At 42.8% G+C, this 21743-nt stretch overlaps 2 protein-coding genes across 2 annotated transcripts in view; both read left to right on the top strand.

Moving 5' to 3' along the window:
- Nucleotides 1-2377: 2377 nt before the first annotated feature.
- cav2 (caveolin 2) lies at nucleotides 2378-10124 on the top strand. The gene is made up of 3 exons (XM_034085324.2): nucleotides 2378-2776; nucleotides 2992-3179; nucleotides 8152-10124. The coding sequence occupies exons 1-3, from the start codon at nucleotides 2630-2632 to the stop codon at nucleotides 8300-8302; spliced, it is 486 nt and encodes a 161-aa protein (XP_033941215.1). The 5' UTR covers nucleotides 2378-2629; the 3' UTR covers nucleotides 8303-10124.
- Nucleotides 10125-19622: 9498 nt separating this feature from the next.
- Nucleotides 19623-21743, top strand: part of cav1 (caveolin 1) — a 14501-nt gene continuing 12380 nt past the window's right edge. The window contains exons 1-2 of the mRNA XM_034085270.2: nucleotides 19623-19895; nucleotides 20747-20914. Coding sequence (XP_033941161.1) covers nucleotides 19860-19895; nucleotides 20747-20914 — 204 coding nt within the window. The 5' untranslated portion in view covers nucleotides 19623-19859. The remainder of the gene's footprint in view (nucleotides 19896-20746; nucleotides 20915-21743) is intronic.

Genomic DNA, 21743 nt, shown 5'->3' on the forward strand with positions numbered 1-21743 from the left:
TTATTCATACATCATTTTACTCATGACCTATTTGAAGCAGTCACGTGGTATCGACGGGCGGCGAGGCTTCGTTTGTCGTCGATGACGTCACTGGCCTAAAACGATACAAGCCTCGATTCACGATTCACCAAAGACGTCCTGGATTACTCAAACCCCGCTCCGAGGCGTCGGCGCAGTACGTAACTTCACGACCAGCACTTTACTTCCAGATGGTCTTCGTGCCATGGGCCTGAGCCTTATAGCGTAAGCCTGTCTGTGCCTTCAACCTGTGTTTTGTCCTGTATTTCAATTTGTTTGCACCGCCTTTCAGAGTCGTGCTATTGTTTCAGTTTTTTCTTCTGTGAATTGTACTTCGGAAAATATCCTCAGGGGACAATAAATATGGATTTTGACTGACGGACAGAGGATCCCCAACATAATCATCACTCCTGTGGAGTCTCTGAATATTTGTGATGTCACTATGTTACGGAAGTAAACAAAGGAGACAAATGGAGGCGTTTCAGGCAGGGTAGGGTGTGAGAGGAACTTCCTTTGCAGACCTCTTACATGCACAGAAACCTGTAACACACTAAAGCAGGGGTGTCAAACTAAATTTCATCGCGGGCCACATTCGCATAAAGGTTGCACTGAAAGGGCCGGTAGTAACTATATAAATATATAATATATATATAAAATAATGTATTATATTACATTATTGCCTCTGAATTGGATTATTATCGGATAGGATAATAACTTAGTAATTAATTACGTCTGAAAGCAGAAGTCCAGGGCAAATAATTGCAAGTCTCTTCAGTGCGCATGCACAACAAGATGCATTGTGGGACATGTAGTTTATGGGCAACCTGCTTCTGTAAAGTAGCATGTAACCGTATAATAAACTTATTATATTCTTTGCAAGCTCTTGCGGGGCCACATAAAATGAAGTCGCGGGCCGGATTTGGCCCCCGGGCCTTGAGTTTGAGACCCATGCACTAAAGGAAAGGGAAAACCCTAAAAAGCATAACAGGACCTTTTTAAACATTCTTCGATCACAGTCAGATATCATGTTGACAACCATCATACATTGTGAGAGGTCGTGGGTCGGATCAGATGCGTCCTCTTCGTCTCCTTGGGAAGCTGCCTGAGGAAAACCTCTTCCTGTTGTGGTTCCTGTTTGGGCTTCTGAGGAGCTGCAGTTGTTCTGTGGGCTGAGGTGTTCATGACACAGCCGGAGACTCCAGGCAGCCCAGAAGGAACGCGTGCGGTGAATCCACTCAACAGGTGGAACCGTCTGTGCAGACACAGCAGCAATAATAACGCGGCTTATATGGTTACAAACTGTCGTGAGAATAAACTTGTGGGTTCATTTGAGTGTTGAATAAATAGTGAGTACAATATGTGGCTAAAACTGAGTAGAAGTAAAAAGGTATAAAATGTAAATACTCAAGTACAATTATGTCTCATGTGTGTGGTACTCGAGTTAATATACTTAACTATTTTCCAGCGTGCATTTACTCATACTGCACTTCATTTTGAGAGACTTGTACTTTAATGAGTATTTCATTTTGTTTTGCTTTGTACTTTACTCCACCACAATTCAGAGGTAAATGGTTTACTGCACCTTCACCAGCTTGAGAACACTTTCATGATCAATCGTTATAAAACATATCATATTATTCTGAAATGGACCAATCTGCACAACGACTACTTTTCCTGTCGCTACTTTTACTATATTTTGATGAGAATACTTTTCTACTTTTATTTGAGGAACATTTTGAATGCAGGACTTTTACTGTAACAGAGTATTCCTACACTCTGGTACTTCTACTTTTACTCAAGTACAAGATCTGAGTACTTCTACTTTTACTAAAGTACATGATCTGAGTACTTCTACTTTTACTAAAGTACATGATCTGAGTACTTCTACTTTTACTAAAGTACATGATCTGAGTACTTCTACTTTTACTAAAGTACAAGATCTGAGTACTTCTACTTGTACTCAAGTACAAGATCTGAGTACTTCTACTTTTACTCAAGTACAAGTTCTGAGTACTTCTACTTTTACTAAAGTACATGATCTGAGTACTTCTACTTTTACTCAAGTACAAGATCTGAGTACTTGTACTTTTACTAAAGTACATGATCTGAGTAGGCTACTTATACTTTTACTCAAGTACAAGATCTGAGTACTTCTACTTTTACTCAAGTACAAGATCTGAGTACTTTTACTCAAGTACAAGTTCTGAGTACTTCTACTTTTACTAAAGTACATGATCTGAGTACTTCTACTTTTACTCAAGTATAAGATCTGAGTACTTGTACTTTTGTACAAGGATCTGAGTACTTCTTCCACCTCTTTCCACCAGTGTAAATAAGGCAGCCTGCTGGTGTCCATGCTTCATCACATGGAGAGGCTTTGTGTATTCATCGCAGGGACTCCTGGGTGTCCCTGGCTAATGCCCGGAGGCTGGTGCTCCACAGTAGCGGCAGTCAGCTCCTGAGTGTCCCGGTGCAGTGACTCTGACTCTGGGCTGGTTCTTGCGTCTCCACGGCCCCCCGCGGCGCTGCTTTCCATACGGGGCGGGGTGGCACTCAGTGCGGCGCACAGAGCACCGTCACAGCAGCTCTCCTGCACCGACAGCCCGGCAACATGGGTCTGGAGAAGGAAAACATGGATACCAGTGTGTTTATGGACGACGACGAGTTCAACAGATCCATCGAGCCCATTCTGAAGAAGGGGAAGCTGTACGAAGCGGAACTGGACCGAGATCCGAACGATATTAACGCTCAGCTGAAGGTAAACTATCATCAATGTGCGGGCTTAGAAAGTGAAACTTAGTGACGAAGTAGCGATTGCCAAGATTATGTTTCTACATTAACTTACTAATGAGGTCATATTGTGTCTAACACACTCGGCTATGTGCCGCTTGAACACCTGGCAGTCGCGTAAAGCCATCATAAAGCCATGGTAGTGTTTTAGCTCACTGTGTGTGCCACTGTGTGATCTGACAGGTGGGTTTTGAAGATGTCATCGCGGAGCCCTTCTCCACACACAGCTTCGACAAAGTGTGGATAGGAAGCCACGCCGTGTTTGAGCTGGTGAAATTCATGTTCTACCGGCTGCTCAGCACTCTGCTGGCCGTGCCCATGGCGTTCGTCCTCGGCCTGGTGTTCGCGGTGCTCAGCTGCATCCACATCTGGTAGGAGAAGCTCCTCAAACCTGCAGCTGTCTGATAAGTGTGATGTTTCTGTGGATCTTCTGGTGTTTTTATAAGTTATTATAGTTGTTAGGCTTTAGGCATTTCCCCCCAAAATAGTATACAAACAAATCAGAGTGATGGCAGCATACGCAAAACTTATACATATAACATTGCAAGCTGTGTTAACTAAATGACAATACTTAGACACAGTAGTTCAAACTACTTAATAAAATAAATAAATAAATATGTACACAAATACTATACTAGTAAACAGACGTATTGATGTACGACATAAGTACTAAATGAGGTCAATTAGGATCTAATGTTCAAAAAGCTCTTTATTGTTCTCATACTGTCTGTGCTGCAGCACCTCTTTTCACCCTCTGTCTGAAACCAGAGCCCAGTCTGCTCTGATTGGTTAGCTGGCCGGCTTTGTTGTGATTGGTCAACCGCTTAGAGATGTCCCGCCCCTTAGCCTATCACGTAAAATTAAATGTTTAATTGAACTATTCATATTTTAGACTGCACTGTAACTTTTATCCATGTATTTTTCCTTAATGTTTATTTTATTAGCTTTTCTTTTTTAATGCTTAATGTCTTTCATTTTTGTAAAGCACTTTGAATTGCCTTGCGTTGAAAAGTGCTATATAAATAAACTTGCCTTGCCTTAAAATGTGTTTGAGCGATATATCACAAGTGTTACATAGTGATGTCACTATGTTCCAGATGTAAACAAAGGAGTCCAATTTGAGGAAAACCCCAAAAAGAGTAGGGCCTCTTTAAATTACGACCCAAATATGAATGTCGTGGAACAACCAGCAAGACACAGCAACATAGTTAATGTCGTCGTTTAATGACATCTTGTTAAATGCTCCCGAGCACAGGATACAAAACATCCAAAGAGAAAAGGGATCAACAACTTCCTGACGTGGTACGGAGACACAAATCAAAAATCACAACACTTAAAAGCCCTGTTTTGCGTTCTTCAAACTCAACATGTTTCAGTGTCCGTGGGAACAGGAGCTCCGTGCGACGTGTCCTCGGGCGCCTCTGCTCATACCAGCAAACGTGTTCTGGCTCTTCTCTCAGAACTTAAGTACGACGTTGAAACATTTTGTCAGCGTCTTGTTTCTATCCCTTTACTTTTGGATAATGACGTCATGCAAGGTAAACCAGGTCATCCAATACATGCTCATATTCCCCACCTCCGCCCAAAGAGTCCCTTTTACTAACACTCGGTGAAACAACATGTGTCCCATGCGCTCTATGGAAAGTTGGGAGGAATTTAGAGTTCCAGTGGTAGTGGAAAACCCCCGTGCCCTTTGCAGGGTAGCTGGCATTTGAGCAGCAGCACAGACTTATTATTTAAAGACAGCAGTGGGACATTCTTCAGAAGCAGATAGCGAGAGCTGCAGAGTGCGACCTTTCACCCAGGTGAGGTCACACGCTCGTGAGGAGGAATCTTCGGCAGGTATTCATCAGTAGAGCCCGAGTGGTGACGCTCAGACGTCAATACATGAGGAATGTGAGGAAGGGACTTCACACGGAGGGCGCCTGCTTCAAAAATGTCCCAACACGTCTTTTTCTTTATTTAATATATTGGAGAAGAGGTCACAAGCTGCTGGAATGTAACAATGTGGTTCAGTTTCTCTTCTGGAACACTAGCGTAGAGATAAGACGATAACAGCAGGCGATAAGATCAAACTAATGCCAGATATGGATTTGAAACATTTCTAAGGAAAACTGTGCCCGATATAAATCAACGAGTCATTTAAAGCCTCTAACGCAGGGGTGTCAAACTCGAGGCCCGGGGGCCAAATCTAGCCCGCGACTTCATTTTATGTGGCCCGCAAGAGCTCGCAAAGAATATAATACGTTTATTATACGGTTACATGCCACTTTACAGAAGCAGGTTGCCCACAAACTACATGTCCCACAATGCATCTCGTTTGCGCACTGAAGAGACTTGCAATTATTTGCCCTGGACTTCTGCTTTCAAACGTAGTTAGTTATTACCCTATCCGATAATAATCCAATTCAGAGGCAATAATGTAATGTAATATATTATTTTATATATATATATATATTTATATATCAACCGGCCCTTTGAGTGCAACCATAATGCTAATGTGGCCCGCGATGAAATTGAGTTTGACACCCCTGCTCTAACGGCATAGAAAATGGTGTCTTGAATAGTCTCATCTGGGTCAGGCTGTTTTAGCTTCAAGGTATTTTCCTTTTATCTAAATGATGATCTGAGACAAAGTTCAGATGTATTATCAAAACAGAAGCAGGTCACGCTCGCGGTGCAGCAGCCAGAAAATAGATGCTAAAAATAATCATGCATCCCGTGATGTACTTTACTTTAAAGCCATTTGATTCACAGATATACAAGGGTGACTTCTCTCTGGATTCAACATGTCCAGCTTTCACCGTCCGCTGCATTCTTTAGTAACCAACGGGTGCTTCAGATTGAACTCTTATTGAATGTGTTATCATCTCAACTATTGCTGGAACTCAGTTGGCTTCCTTGTTGCAGTGTAGCTGATAAGGTCACCACAGTGGGCCATTGATGGTATATATATATATATATTTAATTTATATAGCGCTTCTCATCTGCCAAGACAAATCTCGAAGTGCTTCACAACAAGGGATACTGATACACTTTGAGAGATTAAACAAATAATTGTAATAATAAGAAATCAAAAAATAAAATAGAAAATAAAAGTCGGAGATAGCGATAAAAATGGCGGTACTCCAGGTGTACCATGCTCAAAGTTTATTGGAAGGCCTGCCGAAAGAAGAGGGTCTTAAGGCCGGTTTTGAAGACCTCGGTGGAAGGGGCAGATCTCAGCTGATCTGGGAGGGAGTCAATGGTACTTCGAAGAACCTCAAAATGCAAGCCTGAAGCTGCATTCACATCGTAGTAAAACAGTTCTGTGCTGACGTTACTGTTGCGATGTTACCGTTGTAGGGCGACGGTGGCTGTGAGGGAGTGTGGTCGTCTTTCAACCAAAAGGTTGTTGGTTCGATCCCGGCCCGAGCAGTCAACATGTCAGGTGTCCTGAGTTGCTCCCGATGGATGTTAGCTTCCTAGAGCTCTGCGTGAAGGAGGTGTGAGTGGGTGAATGACTCGTAGTATGTGAAGTAGGGCTGTGCGATTATGGCAAAAATCATAATCACGATTATTTTGGTCAATAATTGATATCACGATTATTCAATACGATTATTCATTCACTTTGAAAACATCCATTTATTGAACTTTAAAACAAATTAAAATAATAATTTGAACAGTATCTGTGTAACTGTCGATCACCCTGAATGTAGAATTCAACTGAAAAAACGAATAAATAAAATAAATGATATATTTAAATAAATAATATCAAAATAATAAATACCAATAAACAAGATCAACAAATATTTTTGGAGCGTACTTCAACAAGCTACTAAACATATATAAATATGATAACTAAAAGCAAATATGTTGCAGTGCACTGTCACAACCTAGCAAAGCTAAATAATCGTTTTTTTCGATTATGTTGTTTTCGTAATTGTGGCAGGCCAAAATCGTAATTGCGATTAAAATACGATTCATTGCACAGCCCTAATGTGAAGTGCTTTGAGGGCTCGAAAAGTCTGCATCAAGCACTTTATAAGTACCGTCCATTTACTATTTCTATGGAGAGCGAAATATTTCCCGAGCACTGCGCTCAACGTTTAAAGTGTAATCATGTGTATGCAGCTGATACTTTGAGTATTTACAAGCAAGAAAAGTTCACTTGCAGTCATTCAGATTCACACATGCAGCTTCTTCAGAGCGTTGACTTCCAAAGCGTTACGTGAATCGGTTATTGATTTGAATTCCCGGGACAAACCTCGTCTTCTTTCAACTCTCACTTTACTACAACTAGGGATGTCCCGATCACCTTTTTTTGCTCCCGATCCGATTCCGATCATTTGATTTTGACAATCTGCCGATACCGATTTTTCCCGATCCGATATTTATGCAATGCATTAAGAGAAAGAAAGGTAACAGATAACGGCTGGTCATCCAACGCGATGAGTTCAGCTATCTTGCTGTTATTGTGTTGGCCTTTTCCCTGCTCTGGGGCAGTTTCTCTTTCCTTTTGAAAGTCTCTGAAAGTGTCGGTTGCTTCAGTGCCGATACCCGAGTGGCCGCTGTGTACTCGCCGTGTTGTTGTTGGTGTTTGTTTCTCAGGTGGCGTGTTAGATTGGTCGTGTTGAACGTAGCTCTGTTCTTTCCACCACGCGGAACCTCCTTCTTGCAAACATTGCATCTGGCTGTTCCACTGCCTTCGCTTTCAACTTCATAATACTTCCAAACTCCTGACACTTTCTCCGTCCCGTCACCAGCTGAACGTAGCCTCTCGTTAGCTTGCTGCTACTATTAGACACTGCGCCCACTCTGTTGCTTTGAGAGAAATAAGCAACCAGGTCTGAAAACAAGCCCAAGAGAAGCAACACATACATGATGTTGTGTAATTGTAAACCAAAACTAAGTCCTCAGGATGAATTTAAGACGTGAACATGGTCATTTTTGTTTTGTAACATTAAATAATAATTAAAAAAAAATTATATAAAAAAAAAAAAAAAAATCCCGATCCCCGATATTTGGAAAATCACGTGATCGGCTCCGATCCCCGATCACGTGATCGGATCGGGACATCTCTAACTACAACTATGCTTTTTCAACATTGATGGTACTAAATTAAAACCTGAAGAACTTCCTTAAAAAGAGTGAAGATGTAATCCAACAAAAGCACGACAAGTAAACGACTCGCCTCCTAGTTGCGGAGAGTACCTCAAATGTTTTACAGTGTGTCTTGATATGTGTCGATGTCGCACACGGAGCTGCTGGGATGCAAGTCACATGTCAGACTCGGTCCGACCATGCAAGTGTCATCGGATCAGCATCTGCTCTGAAGTGACCTTCGCCCCCTCTCTCCTGCAGGTTGCTGATGCCGGCGCTCCGGGGCTTCCTGATGCTGCTGCCCTCGCTGCAGGTGGTCTGGAGGAGTCTGACGGACATGTTCATCACGCCTCTCTTCCACAGCATGGGGAAGAGTCTGTCCTCCGTCAACGTGAAAACGACAGCGTACTGACGCCCCTCTGCACCCCCCACGGAGAGGAACTATAGGACAGACTGCAGTCAAGGAAGAAAGAGTGAACAAAGCTTCTAGTGGAACCCATGAGCTCTTTATAAAGTCAAATAAGAACATGCACAAATAGACTAAATTAAAATTAATCAACTCAATTAAACAACAATTTACGAGGGAATATGTCTTACTGGGCAATAAGCAACACGTTGATCATTGCAGGTGCACGACTACGAGAAAGCTGGGCTACATCTCAAATAGTTTAATATACTGTACATTAGTTAAGACTTGATACATATTGAAATACAGTCATTCAATTATCTTAAAACAAGAGTTATACCTCAAATAGAAGTCGTTTCTTTAAAAAATGTCATCGAATTTAAGCCAATATTCCTTGATTTGATTAAAGCTGCAAATCAACGCCTTAAGGGTTTGTTAGTCACAAAGGAAACCTCAATGATTGAGACTGCTGATGACTTTATGGAAAGCTCATGAGCTCGCCCAAACATGGACTTGTTTTGCTGATTGTGAACAAAAACAAATTCTTGTCGTTCCAAATATGTCGTGGCTGATAGCCGAGGAATGTGTGGGAGTTGTTGTTCAGGAAACTTACTGATAGATATATATATATATATATTTCTGCCTTTTCATATATTGTATATATTGCAAGTCATTCAGCTAGAAGTTGAATGTAATAAGTCTTAGACCGTATGAATATTAAAGATGCAGCTTGTTGCACATTTACGTCACGTCCACACGGAAGCTCGCCGGTGGGCGTGTCTGAAACTCCACCAACAACCAATCACATGAATCTCCCGCCCCGGACACACAAGCACGCGGTTTGATTGGCTCGAGCTTGTACTGGCATATGATTTGATTGGCTGGCGCTTGTACTGGCATATGATTTGATTGGCTAGCGCTTGTACTGGCATATGATTTCATTGGCTAGCGCTTGTACTGGCATATGATTTGATTGGCTGGCGCTTGTACTGGCATATGATTTGATTGGCTGGCGCTTGTACTGGCATATGATTTGATTGGCTGGCGCTTGTACTGGCATATGATTTGATTGGCTGGCGCTTGTACTGGCATATGATTTGATTGGCTAGCGCTTGTACTGGCATATGATTTGATTGGCTGGCGCTTGTACTGGCATATGATTTGATTGGCTGGCGCTTGTACTGGCATATGATTTGATTGGCTGGCGCTTGTACTGGCATATGATTTGATTGGCTGGCGCTTCCGTCGACGCTTGAAAAGTTGAACATTTCTCAACTTTCGAAGCGAGCAACGACGGAACCACAATGCAGTGCGGCAAAGCGTGACGTCACCCCATTCAAAGTGAAAGGGAAGCGTCTCCGCTGAAGCGACGCTGCCGTGTGGACGTACCGCTAAGGCTTATCTTGCGGTGTTGATGTCACAGTGCGTTGGCTAATATTGGGCAGTTATATCTTTATCGTGGACTTTATGCAGTTGTTTTTAACACTTGATTGAACTATGATCAAGAACAGGATTGGATATAATCGAAAAGAGGGTTTTTATTAAGTTATTATTTTTTGCAACAACCAATCCTTGATGTTTGCTGGTATCTGATATAAGAATTAGATTTGAGTGGCGCGATGAAGGCGTTTCACATCTCGTACTGGTCTGAGACGCTGGTACAGGAATATTTCATTTAGAGGCATTTACAAACTTCCCCCTTTCTATTGGCCGTACAACAAGTTGATATAAAGAAAATCTGAGTATGAAATATGCAGCTGAGTGTACATGAGATGCTTATTTGTCACAAGTGCAAAGCAACCTCTGATAAACAGACACAAACAACATGTTGGAGAGTTTCTGTCTTTCCTTCTTACCCCTGGCTCTTCTCTTAATGCTGGATGTGTTACTTTGATTATATGTTAGTTGCTTCGTCTGCAGTCTTTAACAGCTCGCTGCGTATTCTTGAGTTGATGTCTTAGGGAGCGACCATAAAGTGCTGTTGAAAAGCTCAATAAAGCTGCAGACATGCTTGATAAATATCTGTTGGTTCACTTATTGTTGATATAAACAAGCACCACGTGTTAACATAAATCTCACCAAAAACACTTAATAACGCATATCAGAATGTGCGTTAGCCGCATCCATGCGTTCCTGCAATCACACACACAGCTTCTCAAACACATCGGCGCACGTTCAACCAGCAGGAAGACCGTCTTTCCTCTTCATTTACTGTTTCCACGTAACTACTCTCTCTCCTCTCAATAAGTGATCGGGGGCGTCACTCCCCAGCTTAACCAATCACTTTGCTCTATTCTCACAAGCCTATCACAGCGCTCTGCCAAACCTTTCCAGTCTGCTCTCTCCCCTCTGACAGCTGTCATTTCAGGTGACTCTACGCAGCCCTCCTCCCCCCCTTTTCACCTCCCGTCCCTCTGAATCCAGGCTCAAGCTAAGCCCCTCCCCTTCAGACCGTACCGCTGGCCCACCTCGGTACCGCAAGTAAATACCGCTAGTGACTTATCCGACCGGCCCACTTCAGATGTCCCGAACGTCCCGATGGCCAGTCCGCCGCTGCCCCGGGGGGTTTCATCGGATCGGTTCTCCCCTCCCGAATGATACTCCTGCACAACGGGGCCTATTACATTCTTACATCAAAACTGTCTCTCCTGATTGAATTTCCGTGCATGCCAAATGTCAGTCTTATTCAGTGAAAACTCTCCACGGCAACATGTTGAATATTGAGGCATGACCGGACATAGCTAAATTGAAAATAGAAAAAACTGCAATAGGTTAATGCTTTTCAAACTTAAAGGGGACCTATCATGCAAAATGCACTTTTGTACGTCTTTTATACATGAATATGTGTCCCCGGTGTTCAGTGGCGGAGCTGGGGGGTGGCTGGGAGTAGCCACGGCCACCCCCAGCTGAATCCTGGCCACCCTATTGGCCACCCCAAGAAAAAAATGTTATGTAATTCATCAAGAATTAACATTAATAGGACGTTATATTGATAATGTACTCACTAAACTTATTTTCTTCCAAAAGTTAATTATCCAAAGCCTCTGTACGCCCCCTTCTATTTACATGTAATGGTTTGGTCCTGCCTCCAAACGCGGTACAGCGCCGCCGGCACTTTCTAGCAGAGAGGGAGAGCATGTGAGGAGCAGGGATGCTAGTACTTACGTGTGAACGACGTCTCAACGACTCACAAAGTCAGGCTTTCAAAAGAGAAAAGAAAGGAGAGAAAGAGAGAGGGACTAAAGAGCGACAGGATGTCACCCAGTTTTTCAAAGAAAAGGTGGGTGTGGTCCATGAGTGGTGGAAATGTGTCTGTTAGCTACGCGTAGTCCATTGTAAATAATAATTATGTTTTTTTTTTACTAAGCTGACATTAAGTGCTGTTAATATCTATACATGTTTTTAATTGCACTCCTCTTTTAGCTGACATTTAGTAAATGCAGGTACATCTTGAGCAGCGATTCATACTAAATCAGTTGTCCCTCCCCCTGCTGCCAGGACCAACAGATCCATCTCCAGGCCCTGTCCCCCCATAAGTGTTATATATTCACCGCTCACTGTCAGTAAATATTGTGCAGTTAGTATTGGACTACAAGATCGATGCAAGCCTGTACAGGTAGAGCTATTTAAAGCATGAATGAGTGGGTTGGGTTCTGGAGGTGTGGTTACAGCAAGTGTGCTTGGTTGGCGTGGCCTGGGCCTGGTGGTGGGGCCCAATGTGATATCTTTCCATGGGGCCCAAAATCCTTGACTACCCAATAGCATTGTGAGGCTGAACAAAAGGACCCTTTGACTATGTAAATGTAGTCTTTTAAAAAAACAAAACATTTACTGACTTTTTTTAGGATAGCTTCAAGTAAAATTACAACCGGGGGCCTGACAGGGTTAAGGGCTATTGTTTATTGTTATTTACTTTAAGATGTGTATTCTTAACCTATCATTTGATTTAAAAACTCTTATTTAAATGATGTGTGTGTGTCTCTGTATTCCTGATGATACACTGAGAGAATGAGCTCATAGTGCTGATGATCACCATAAGCTAAACAGTCTGTATATTGCATTACATTTGTATAATGTAAGCTTCGTTGATACTTTGCCCGCGGGAATACGAAAAAATAGTTAGATATACTGAATATTATTTGATCTATTCCACCACTTAATCTCAAATAATGTAGAGGTGTGTTGCAGGTGCCTTAAATAACCCCTTATTTTATAGTGAGATGTATTTGTATGTTCATATAATAGTGATTTCAATGCCAGAAAAGTGTCAGAAAACACAACCCTCTCTCTTTTCCTCCATACCCAAATCTCTAAAAACGGGGCTGCAATGGATCTGATCCAGATTTGAATTATCTTCTACGTCACAGAAGTGGTGCTCCGCCTATCTGGCCAACTCTCCACCTATCAGGGGAATGTGGGGTTGGGCCACAGCCGGCCATTGCCGCTCGAAAGCGCTGGAGACGCTGTAGTACATATGCCAGGCCTGTAAGTGGCGCTGTAGTCTGCCACAAAAGCAGCGAAGAAGACTTCCCGCGCATGGTTGCCATGGTTGCCATTCTGTGTCAATGAACACAGGTGAAATTATCCCTGTTCTAAAATACAGTTAGCAATACGTTACTTTGAGCATGTGGACTTGCTACTCAACATTACACTGCAAGCTAACCTGCTGAACTTGTAGAAGATCAGACACAGCAGAAGTAAACACTGTTAAGTTATATATGTATAGTTTCCAGCTGTGTTTTAATCCGTTAAAATGCAATAGTGGAAGAATAAAGGGGTGTGCTTGATGCTTTTCTCCCTTAGCAATAGCCTACCATGTAGCTCTAAACAACGGCAGGTAAATAAATCATAAATCATACCCTGACTTGCCTCTGCCAGTAGAAAATGCTACGTTTGCATTATATGTTCTTGAATGCATGGATGCACTCGTTTTGGAGCTGGAACAGCCTTTAAAGACTGTCTTCATCATGAACAAAATAAAGACTCCCCTCAAGGTACATTTTTCTGTGTGTGTGGTTTTCTTCCTCTGCCACGGGAGATTCGTGTGGTCGGGGTTTTGCAGCTGAGTGCCAGAGAGGTCTCGTAAATCACTTTTCTGAGATTGCATAAGACACTTTCCTACAGAGCTCTGGTTGGATGGAACATCACCTGAGGCAACGCAACATCTCCACCTCCAACTGCACAGAATATTCATCTCCAGCAGCAACGATATACATCAGCAGGATGTTCTGTACTTCATGTGTGCTCAGCGCTTTCATACGTCTACCACTTATTCTACTACAACTATTACTCTTCTGCAATTCCCTTCAGCTCTAAATACCTGCTATTATCTTAAATGGTGTTCAGTTGGGAAGGCACAGACATCTTTTGTTCTCTCGAGCAGGTCAGGTCCACACCCTTTTTGACATTGTCTGTCTTTTTTTTAAATGAACAAACCCAGGTACGGCCCTTACGCTAACTTTAGCTTAACATAAAAATACAGCAATGCAGCACACAGGCATTGAGGGTTAGGGTCAACCGAGGGCAACTGTCCCCCACTTTATACATTTTAAATGTTACATGATATAGTATATAGTAATTGTCATTAACATTATTAACATCTTTAGTTGTACTAATACCCAGCTGTATATATTGTAATAATGCATCACATTTTTAATTAGAGCGCTTTTGCAGGTGCTCAAAGCGCTTTTGACGCAGTGGCGGCCGAGGCGGGTTTCGAACTGGAGTTCACCAACGCCCCTTTATTTGATGATCAACGCTCTAAAGTACAATGTGCACATTTGTACTTCTTATGTTTGTATAAATATTTGTATTTTATTCTATATTTTTTTACATTTATTTTTATATTTATTTTATATTATTACCGCTTTTGTCCCATTACTTTAACCCATATTGCTGCTGCATACTTTTTTATTCTACCCCCATTACTTCCATAATAAATATACACTGAACAAAAATATAAACGCAACACTTTTGTTTTTGCTCCCATATTTCACGAGATGAACTCAAAGATCTAAAACATTTTCTATATACACTAAATAACCATTTCTCTCAAATATTGTTCACAAATCTGAAAAAGTCTGTGATAGTTAGCACTTCTCCTTTGCCGAGATAATCCATCCCACCTCACAGGTGTGGCATATCAAGATGCTGATTAGACAGCATGATTATTGCACAGGTGTGCCTTAGGCTGGCCACAATAAAAGGCCACTCTGAAACGTGCATTTTTGCTTTATTGGGGGGGTCTGGGGGGGTCCGAAAACCAGGCAGTATCTGGTGTGAGGGGTAGGGGTAGGGTAATGTTGTGAATCGAGTGGCCTGTGTTCGTCGTCCATTACATACGCCTGCCCATACCCTAACCCCACCACCACCATGGGCCACTCGATTCACAACATTACCCTACCCCTACCCCTACCCCTACCCCTCACACCAGATACTGCCTGGTTTTCGGACCCCCCCAGACCCCCCCCAATAAAGCAAAACTGCACGTTTCAGAGTGGCCTTTTATTGTGGCCAGCCTAAGGCACACCTGTGCAATAATCATGCTGTCTAATCAGCATCTTGATATGCCACACCTGTGAGGTGGGATGGATTATCTCGGCAAAGGAGAAGTGCTCACTATCACAGATCTTTTCAGATTTGTGAACAATATTTGAGAGAAATGGTTATTTTGTGTAAATAGAAAATGTTTTAGATCTTTGAGTTCATCTCATGAAAAATGGGAGCAAAAACAAAAGTGTTGCATTTATATTTTTGTTCAGTGTATATTGACCTAATAATGTTATTTTAATACTTTCATACAGGGTGTTTGCTCACACTACGACTGAATTTCCTGACATTGCACCGCGTCACCGTACTGCCTGTTGCTTTGACAACACAGACACTCCCACTCTGATAAAGTCTGGCTAAACTTAGCATGTGTGATAGCGTTGGTAAATATGCATCTGGAGCAGCTGTTAACACGCCTTTCTGCTAACAGTTGGAATGGCTTGTCAATATTTAAAAACACATATTGTTCATTTTCTTGTCATTTTTATTCAGGTTGTAAGTTCAAATTGACCGACATAAGCAAACATACAACAAGAAATATGACCTCTACCATGCCAACGTGTCTAATAAGCTCGGACTGTGTGGATTTAGTCAGTGAACTACATTACTATGAAACTACTACCTGCAGCCAGAGGTGGAGGTGGGATATAAAGTACTGTACTTAAGTAGCATTTTTAGATACTTGTACTTTACGTGAGTATTTCCATGTTGTGCTACTTTGTACTTCTACTCCTCTACAGTTCAGAGGTACATGGTGTACTTCTACTCCACTACATGTATTTAATACCTTTAGTGACTTCACAGATGTGTATGAATGATGTGAAATATAATCAAGTGTTGAATCAGACTTTAGTTCCACCTGGAGTAAATCCACCAGCTGCCCTGCAGTCTACAAAGTACTTCAGACTAGCTGCACCTTCACCAGCTTTGAGAACACTTTCATGATCAATCATTATAAAACACATCATATATATTATTCTGAAATGGAACAATCTGCACAACGACTACTTTTACTGTCTTTCACTATATTTAGATGAGAATACTTTTCTACTTTTACTTGAGGAACATTTTGAATGCAGGACTTTTACTGTAACAGAGTATTCCTACACTCTGGTACTTCTACTTTTACTCAAGTACAAGATCGGAGTACTTCTACTTTTACTCAAGTACAATATCTGGTACTTCTACTTTTACTCAAGTACAATATCTGAGTACTTCTACTTTTACTCAAGAACAAGACCTGACTACTTCTACTTTTACTCAAGTACAAGATCTGAGTACTTCTACTTTTACTCAAGTACAACATCTGAGTACTTCTACTTTTACTCAAGTACAAGATCTGACTATACTTCTACTTTTACTCAAGAACAAGATCTGAGTACTTCTACTTTTACTCAAGTACAATATCTGAGTACTTCTACTTTTACTCAAGTACAACATCTGAGTACTTCTACTTTTACTCAAGTACAAGATCTGAGTACTTCTACTTTTACTCAAGTACAACATCTGACTACTTCTACTTTTACTCAAGTACAAGATCTGACTATACTTCTACTTTTACTCCAGTACAAGACCTGAGTACTTCTACTTTTACTCAAGTACAACATCTGACTACTTCTACTTTTACTCAAGTACAAGATCTGAGTACTTCTACTTTTACTCAAGTACAAGATCTGAGTACTTCTACTTTTACTCCAGTACAAGACCTGAGTACTTCTACTTTTACTCAAGTACAATATCTGAGTACTTCTACTTTTACTCAAGTACAACATCTGAGTACTTCTACTTTTACTCAAGTACAAGATCTGAGTACTTCTACTTTTACTCAAGTACAACATCTGACTACTTCTACTTTTACTCAAGTACAAGATCTGAGTACTTCTACTTTTACTCAAGTACAAGACCTGAGTACTTCTACTTTTACTCAAGTACAATATCTGAGTACTTCTACTTTTACTCAAGTACAACATCTGAGTACTTCTACTTTTACTCAAGTACAAGATCTGAGTACTTCTACTTTTACTCAAGTACAACATCTGACTACTTCTACTTTTACTCAAGTACAAGACCTGAGTACTTCTACTTTTACTCAAGTACAACATCTGACTACTTCTTGGACGGATTCCCCGGCAGACAGACAGCACGAAGCAGCGACACACTACTTCTCCCATCATAAGTCTGTGATAAATCAAGTCGATGTCTGCATTATGATACAAACTTGTCGATATCTTTGTGAGTTCATTCCACTCTGAAGCAACCGGTTTTTAGAGAGCGAGCATCACGTGGTCGATGTCAGCAAGTCGATCTGAGCCGAGAGCTCCACATGTGCAGCAGCAGAATCAGCTGTGTGCAAACCTCTTCTGTCTTCTGACCATTTGCATGTTTTGAGAGTCTAATAAACCTAAACTGCCTCAGAGTGTAGTTTAACGAGTTCCCACAGATCCTGTTCTGCTCAGGAACCAGGATTCACGTGCTGTATAAAGAGAAAGGGGTTGGAGGCCTGAGAAGAAGTCACATGACATCACTTCCTGTCCAACATCGTCTCACAACATTTCGTATTATAGTCACGAAATTAATCACGATTTTCGCATTGTTTTCGAGTCACACAGTACAATTTTAGAAGCAATGTATTTCTATCGGCAGTATGTTTCGTGCCTGCACCAAATCATAACAAATTAGAAGGAAACAAATATTTTAAAATGCAGATGTCAGTATTCTGAGGCTCTGAGCCATTTCTTTTCCTCGCGGACGGCAAAAAAACTCCGACATTATTCAATTTAAAATAAAAGGGTTAGGCTTAGGCTTAGATATTGAGTAAGAACATGTTTGTATGAACCCCACAGCTTCCGGTCTTCCAAGACCCGACCGGACAAAAAGGCACGAAATGAAAAAAAGAAAAAAATGGGGAAATGGTGTTGGTGAACACGAATCAATAGATTACATTAATTTCGTGAGGATTACACGAAATGCCGTGAGACTGGGTTGTCCTTTAACACTGAATGCTAATCTTTACTTTTCCTCAATTCTAATTGTTCATTTAGTTCTAAAAAATGATCTCATTTCTGAGTAGTGTTTACAGAAGATGCTAATATGTGTCCCTGAGGCCAGACACGTGGTGCAGCGTCCTGTGACTCCGCAGAAGTATTTATTTGAAACAGGTTTTCATTTGGTTATTATATCTGTGTTCAGCGCCACCTGGGAAGTTAAAGACAAAGTTACTGAGTATCTGTTAAGATTAAGATGGACTTTTATTAATCCCCGTGGGGAAATAGTTTCTCTGCATTCGACCCATCCTAGTGTTAGGAGCAGTGGGCTGCCATTTTGAACGGCGCCCGGGGAAAGGTGCCTTGCTCAGGGACACCTCGGTAGCACTTGGTCTTGCCGGGACTTGAACTGGTGACCTTCCAGTTGCCAAGCCGACTTCGCCACCACCTGCACTGTGCACATACAGTAGCACCACGCTAACTTCACAAAGTACTTCATATCAAAGCAGTTAAGATGTACTGCACTCTTTCTTACTAAGTTGCATCAAAGCCAGCAGAATGAGTGATGGCAAATGTTTCTCCATGTCTCAGTTTAGGCTTGAGGAGGCGATTAAAAAGCTCCAATGTCTTGGCTTCTTCTCAGCGTGAAGGTTTCAGTGATCATTAAAACTCAACCTCTTCCTAACACGGTGGGTTCAAGAGGAGAATGCTGACAATCTCAACCAGAAGGTTCCAGACCTTTATGAAAGGTCCAGCGGGTTTCAAAGAAAAGGAGAGGCAACATAAAGTCTGAAGAGACTTTCCACAAAGCAAACAATGAACCGCTGAGAGGTCTGTGTCCTTCACAATAAGCACCGTCCACGTGGTTGAGTAATCCAGTTTATTGATTTACGATGGCCTCACACACAGTCGCAAAAGAAAACCCAGTATTTAAAAGTGTTACTGGAATCTGTAAACTCCCAAAGGACTCGAGACAAGACTTAACAAAACAACCTCTGAGCAAACTTGTCTTGCATATTGATCTGGCATGAAGACCATTCACTAATGAACAGTCATTTCGGTGCAGGTCCCAACAGACACGCTGAAGAAATGTCTCCTCTCGTCCTCTGCTGAAAACAGCTGAGTGTGTGTGTGTGTGTGTGTGTGTGTGTGTGTGTGTGTGTGTGTGTGTGTGTGTGTGTGTGTGTGTGTGTGTGTGTGTGTGTGTGTGTGTGTGTGTGTGTGTGTGTGTGTGTGTGTGTGTGTGTGTGTGTGTGTGTGTGTGTGTGTGTGTGTGTGTGTGTGTGTGTGTGTGTGTGTGTGTGTGTGTGTGTGTGTGTGTGTGTGTGTGTGAGCAGCTGTGGCTCCAAGGTGAGCTGAAGAATGTCAACAAACCAGAGTGGCCAGCATGCTTCCAAGCAGTGAGGCTGGGATGGAACAACAGGTAACTAAGGTACGGTTCAATTAACTTGTAAATATAATAATACACTTATCCTCTGAGGGGACAAAGCTAAATACGACAAGCTGGGTTTTAAAATGTCTAAATAAATGGAGATTAGTGAACAACTCCTCACACTTATATGTATTGTGATTTCCAGCGGGGTTTATTTGACCCTCTTCTACCCACACTGTATGAGTGTGCCTCCCTAGGCTAAGGTGGCTCAGACCCACACCTTGCCATCCTCAATTAACGCCCACATTTCGCCCGAACAGTACGCTTACTATACTTTCCCTTGATCCCCAAATACACTTATTCCACTCGAGTTACAGCAGTCCTTCAGTCCCGTCTCTCTCCCGTGTGGCAGGGTACAGGGTGGCTCTCTCCTCTCGCCGTCAGGTGACTCCAGACACGCACCGGAGAAACCCCGGAGGTGTCCCCGCTCTGGGATTACATTCCGGTCACGTTCAGCAGAAAGAGGGCAGGAATTAGATGACCAAACAGGTCCCTGAGAAGAGAGTCCTCTCACTTCGCCTCCTCGCCTCCCACTCGGCTTCCTATATTGTCTTCTTATCCGCTACGCCGCGCTTATCCGTTCAAACTTGATTACAGCATGACAGGGGGACTGAAGGACGGCGAGAAGGAAGAGGTACAGTACGGCTTCTCATGCGCACCGGGCACTACTGTAATGTTTCTTTGACCTTACATGGACTTGTCTTCTCCGAGGAGCTGCTTATTATTGCTTATAAGTGGCATTGTTGAAGGACGTGTGGATGTTAGTGCATGGTTTACAGCGAGACTTTCAATCGTTATCTTGTTTTCTGGCGCGTAGTCACGAACGCGTCTCCCACACCCTCTCGAGGGAATGTGAAGCCCCATTGAGGAGCGTTAGCATGTGAGGGTGAGATTTGACCAGCTGTATGTTCGTGCGTAAAAGCGCGAAGGGGAGTATACCCAAAACATTTTTATAAAAACAGAAGCATTCAGTGAACATTTTCTAAATTAAATGATGAATCCATGAGGTTTGAAGTGAAAGGGATTCACGGAGGAGTGATGTCCCGAACAATGGAGTCTTTTCGCACTGCGTTTCTAAGGCACTGAATACGGAAATCAAACTTACTTTAAATGTGCGCATATATGTGTGGGAGTGGTGTAAAGATTCACAGTTGATTAATGAATTGTTCAGAAAGCATCCTAGATTTGGAAAACGCTTAGTCAGGGGATAATCAACATTTGAAGTATGTGCTTTTACGCATTTCTTAAAGCTGTTGCCATGGACACGGGTTGTAACAAACAGCATGTCAGGTCAGGATATGGGTTCTCTCCGGGTGGCGAGGACCCCTTGCGGCGGGATTGAGGGGTGTGGTGCTTCGCTTTCTACTCATTTAAACCCATCCCTGTTTGCGGGGCAGGCTGCTTCTGCTCCAGTCTCTCTGCACTCTGCCTCCTCACTCCTCCTCACACTCTTCTTCTCTTTCTGCCTCCTCCGGACCCTGACAGGAGTGTCTGCATTCGCCGTTCATCCGAAAGCAAGGGAACATATACAAACCTAACAACAAAGACATGGACAACGACAGCATGAACGAGAAGACCCTGGAGGATATCCACACCAAAGAGATCGACCTGGTCAACCGGGACCCGAAGCGAATAAACGACGATGTTGTGAAGGTGAGTGAAACCTGGAGGGCTGGGGGTTTATCTGTGGGGTGAAACGGTGCAGCTGCTGCGTGCTTTGAAACTTAAACTCCAGCTGAATCCCGTTTGAAGAGATCGCACTTTACTTAAGCTAAGTGTAGCTGCTTGACAAATGTGTTTTACTTAAATACACGTTGGGGAAGCGAAAGCTATGAATCGGGTGTTGTGCGCGCGTCAGAGGCGCACCGCAGTTCTCCTGCGCACTGTCTCGCGCGCTGAGTTCCGCCCCGCTGACTTTCCCCTATTAGGAAAAGTCTTAGCAGAGTTATTGAAGCCCATTGAGTCGATACAACGAGCAGCTTTCCCCCGCACGAGAAGCAGACTCAAACATGTGAGCATCCTCGCTGCAACTGAGGACACATTACGAGTGTCCTGTTATTGGAACGCACTCTCCCACCGGCCCTGAAGCCCGCGTGGCTGCGGGGAGTGGTTCCATAGGAGAGCGGCGGTGCGTACATACGGAGTGTTTATTTAGTTTAAAGGAGTTAGCAGAGGAGTGCTGGAAAACCACCTGACGCGTCCTCGGCGAGCGGGGGGGGGGGGACAGCAGCTGCCTGCGCCCGGCCTCCCTCTCCTCAGCTGGGGGAGTGTTGGTTCATGAGTGGGGGGGCAGCACGAGAAGGGGGTCGGCTCTTTGAAATGCCTGAACTCTGCCTTGTTAAAACAGGGAAACACCCAAGGAGCCAAGTGGTAGTCTGAGGGGATATCCCTCACCACTCCCAATCTCTCCTCCCTTCTTCCTCCCATTCTCCTCCTCCCTCTCACTCCCTTCTTTCCCACATGCCTGCCGTTGCGTCACAGC

Source organism: Pseudochaenichthys georgianus, chromosome 6, assembly GCF_902827115.2.
Source record: "Pseudochaenichthys georgianus chromosome 6, fPseGeo1.2, whole genome shotgun sequence".
Taxonomy (NCBI): Eukaryota; Metazoa; Chordata; class Actinopteri; order Perciformes; family Channichthyidae; genus Pseudochaenichthys; species Pseudochaenichthys georgianus.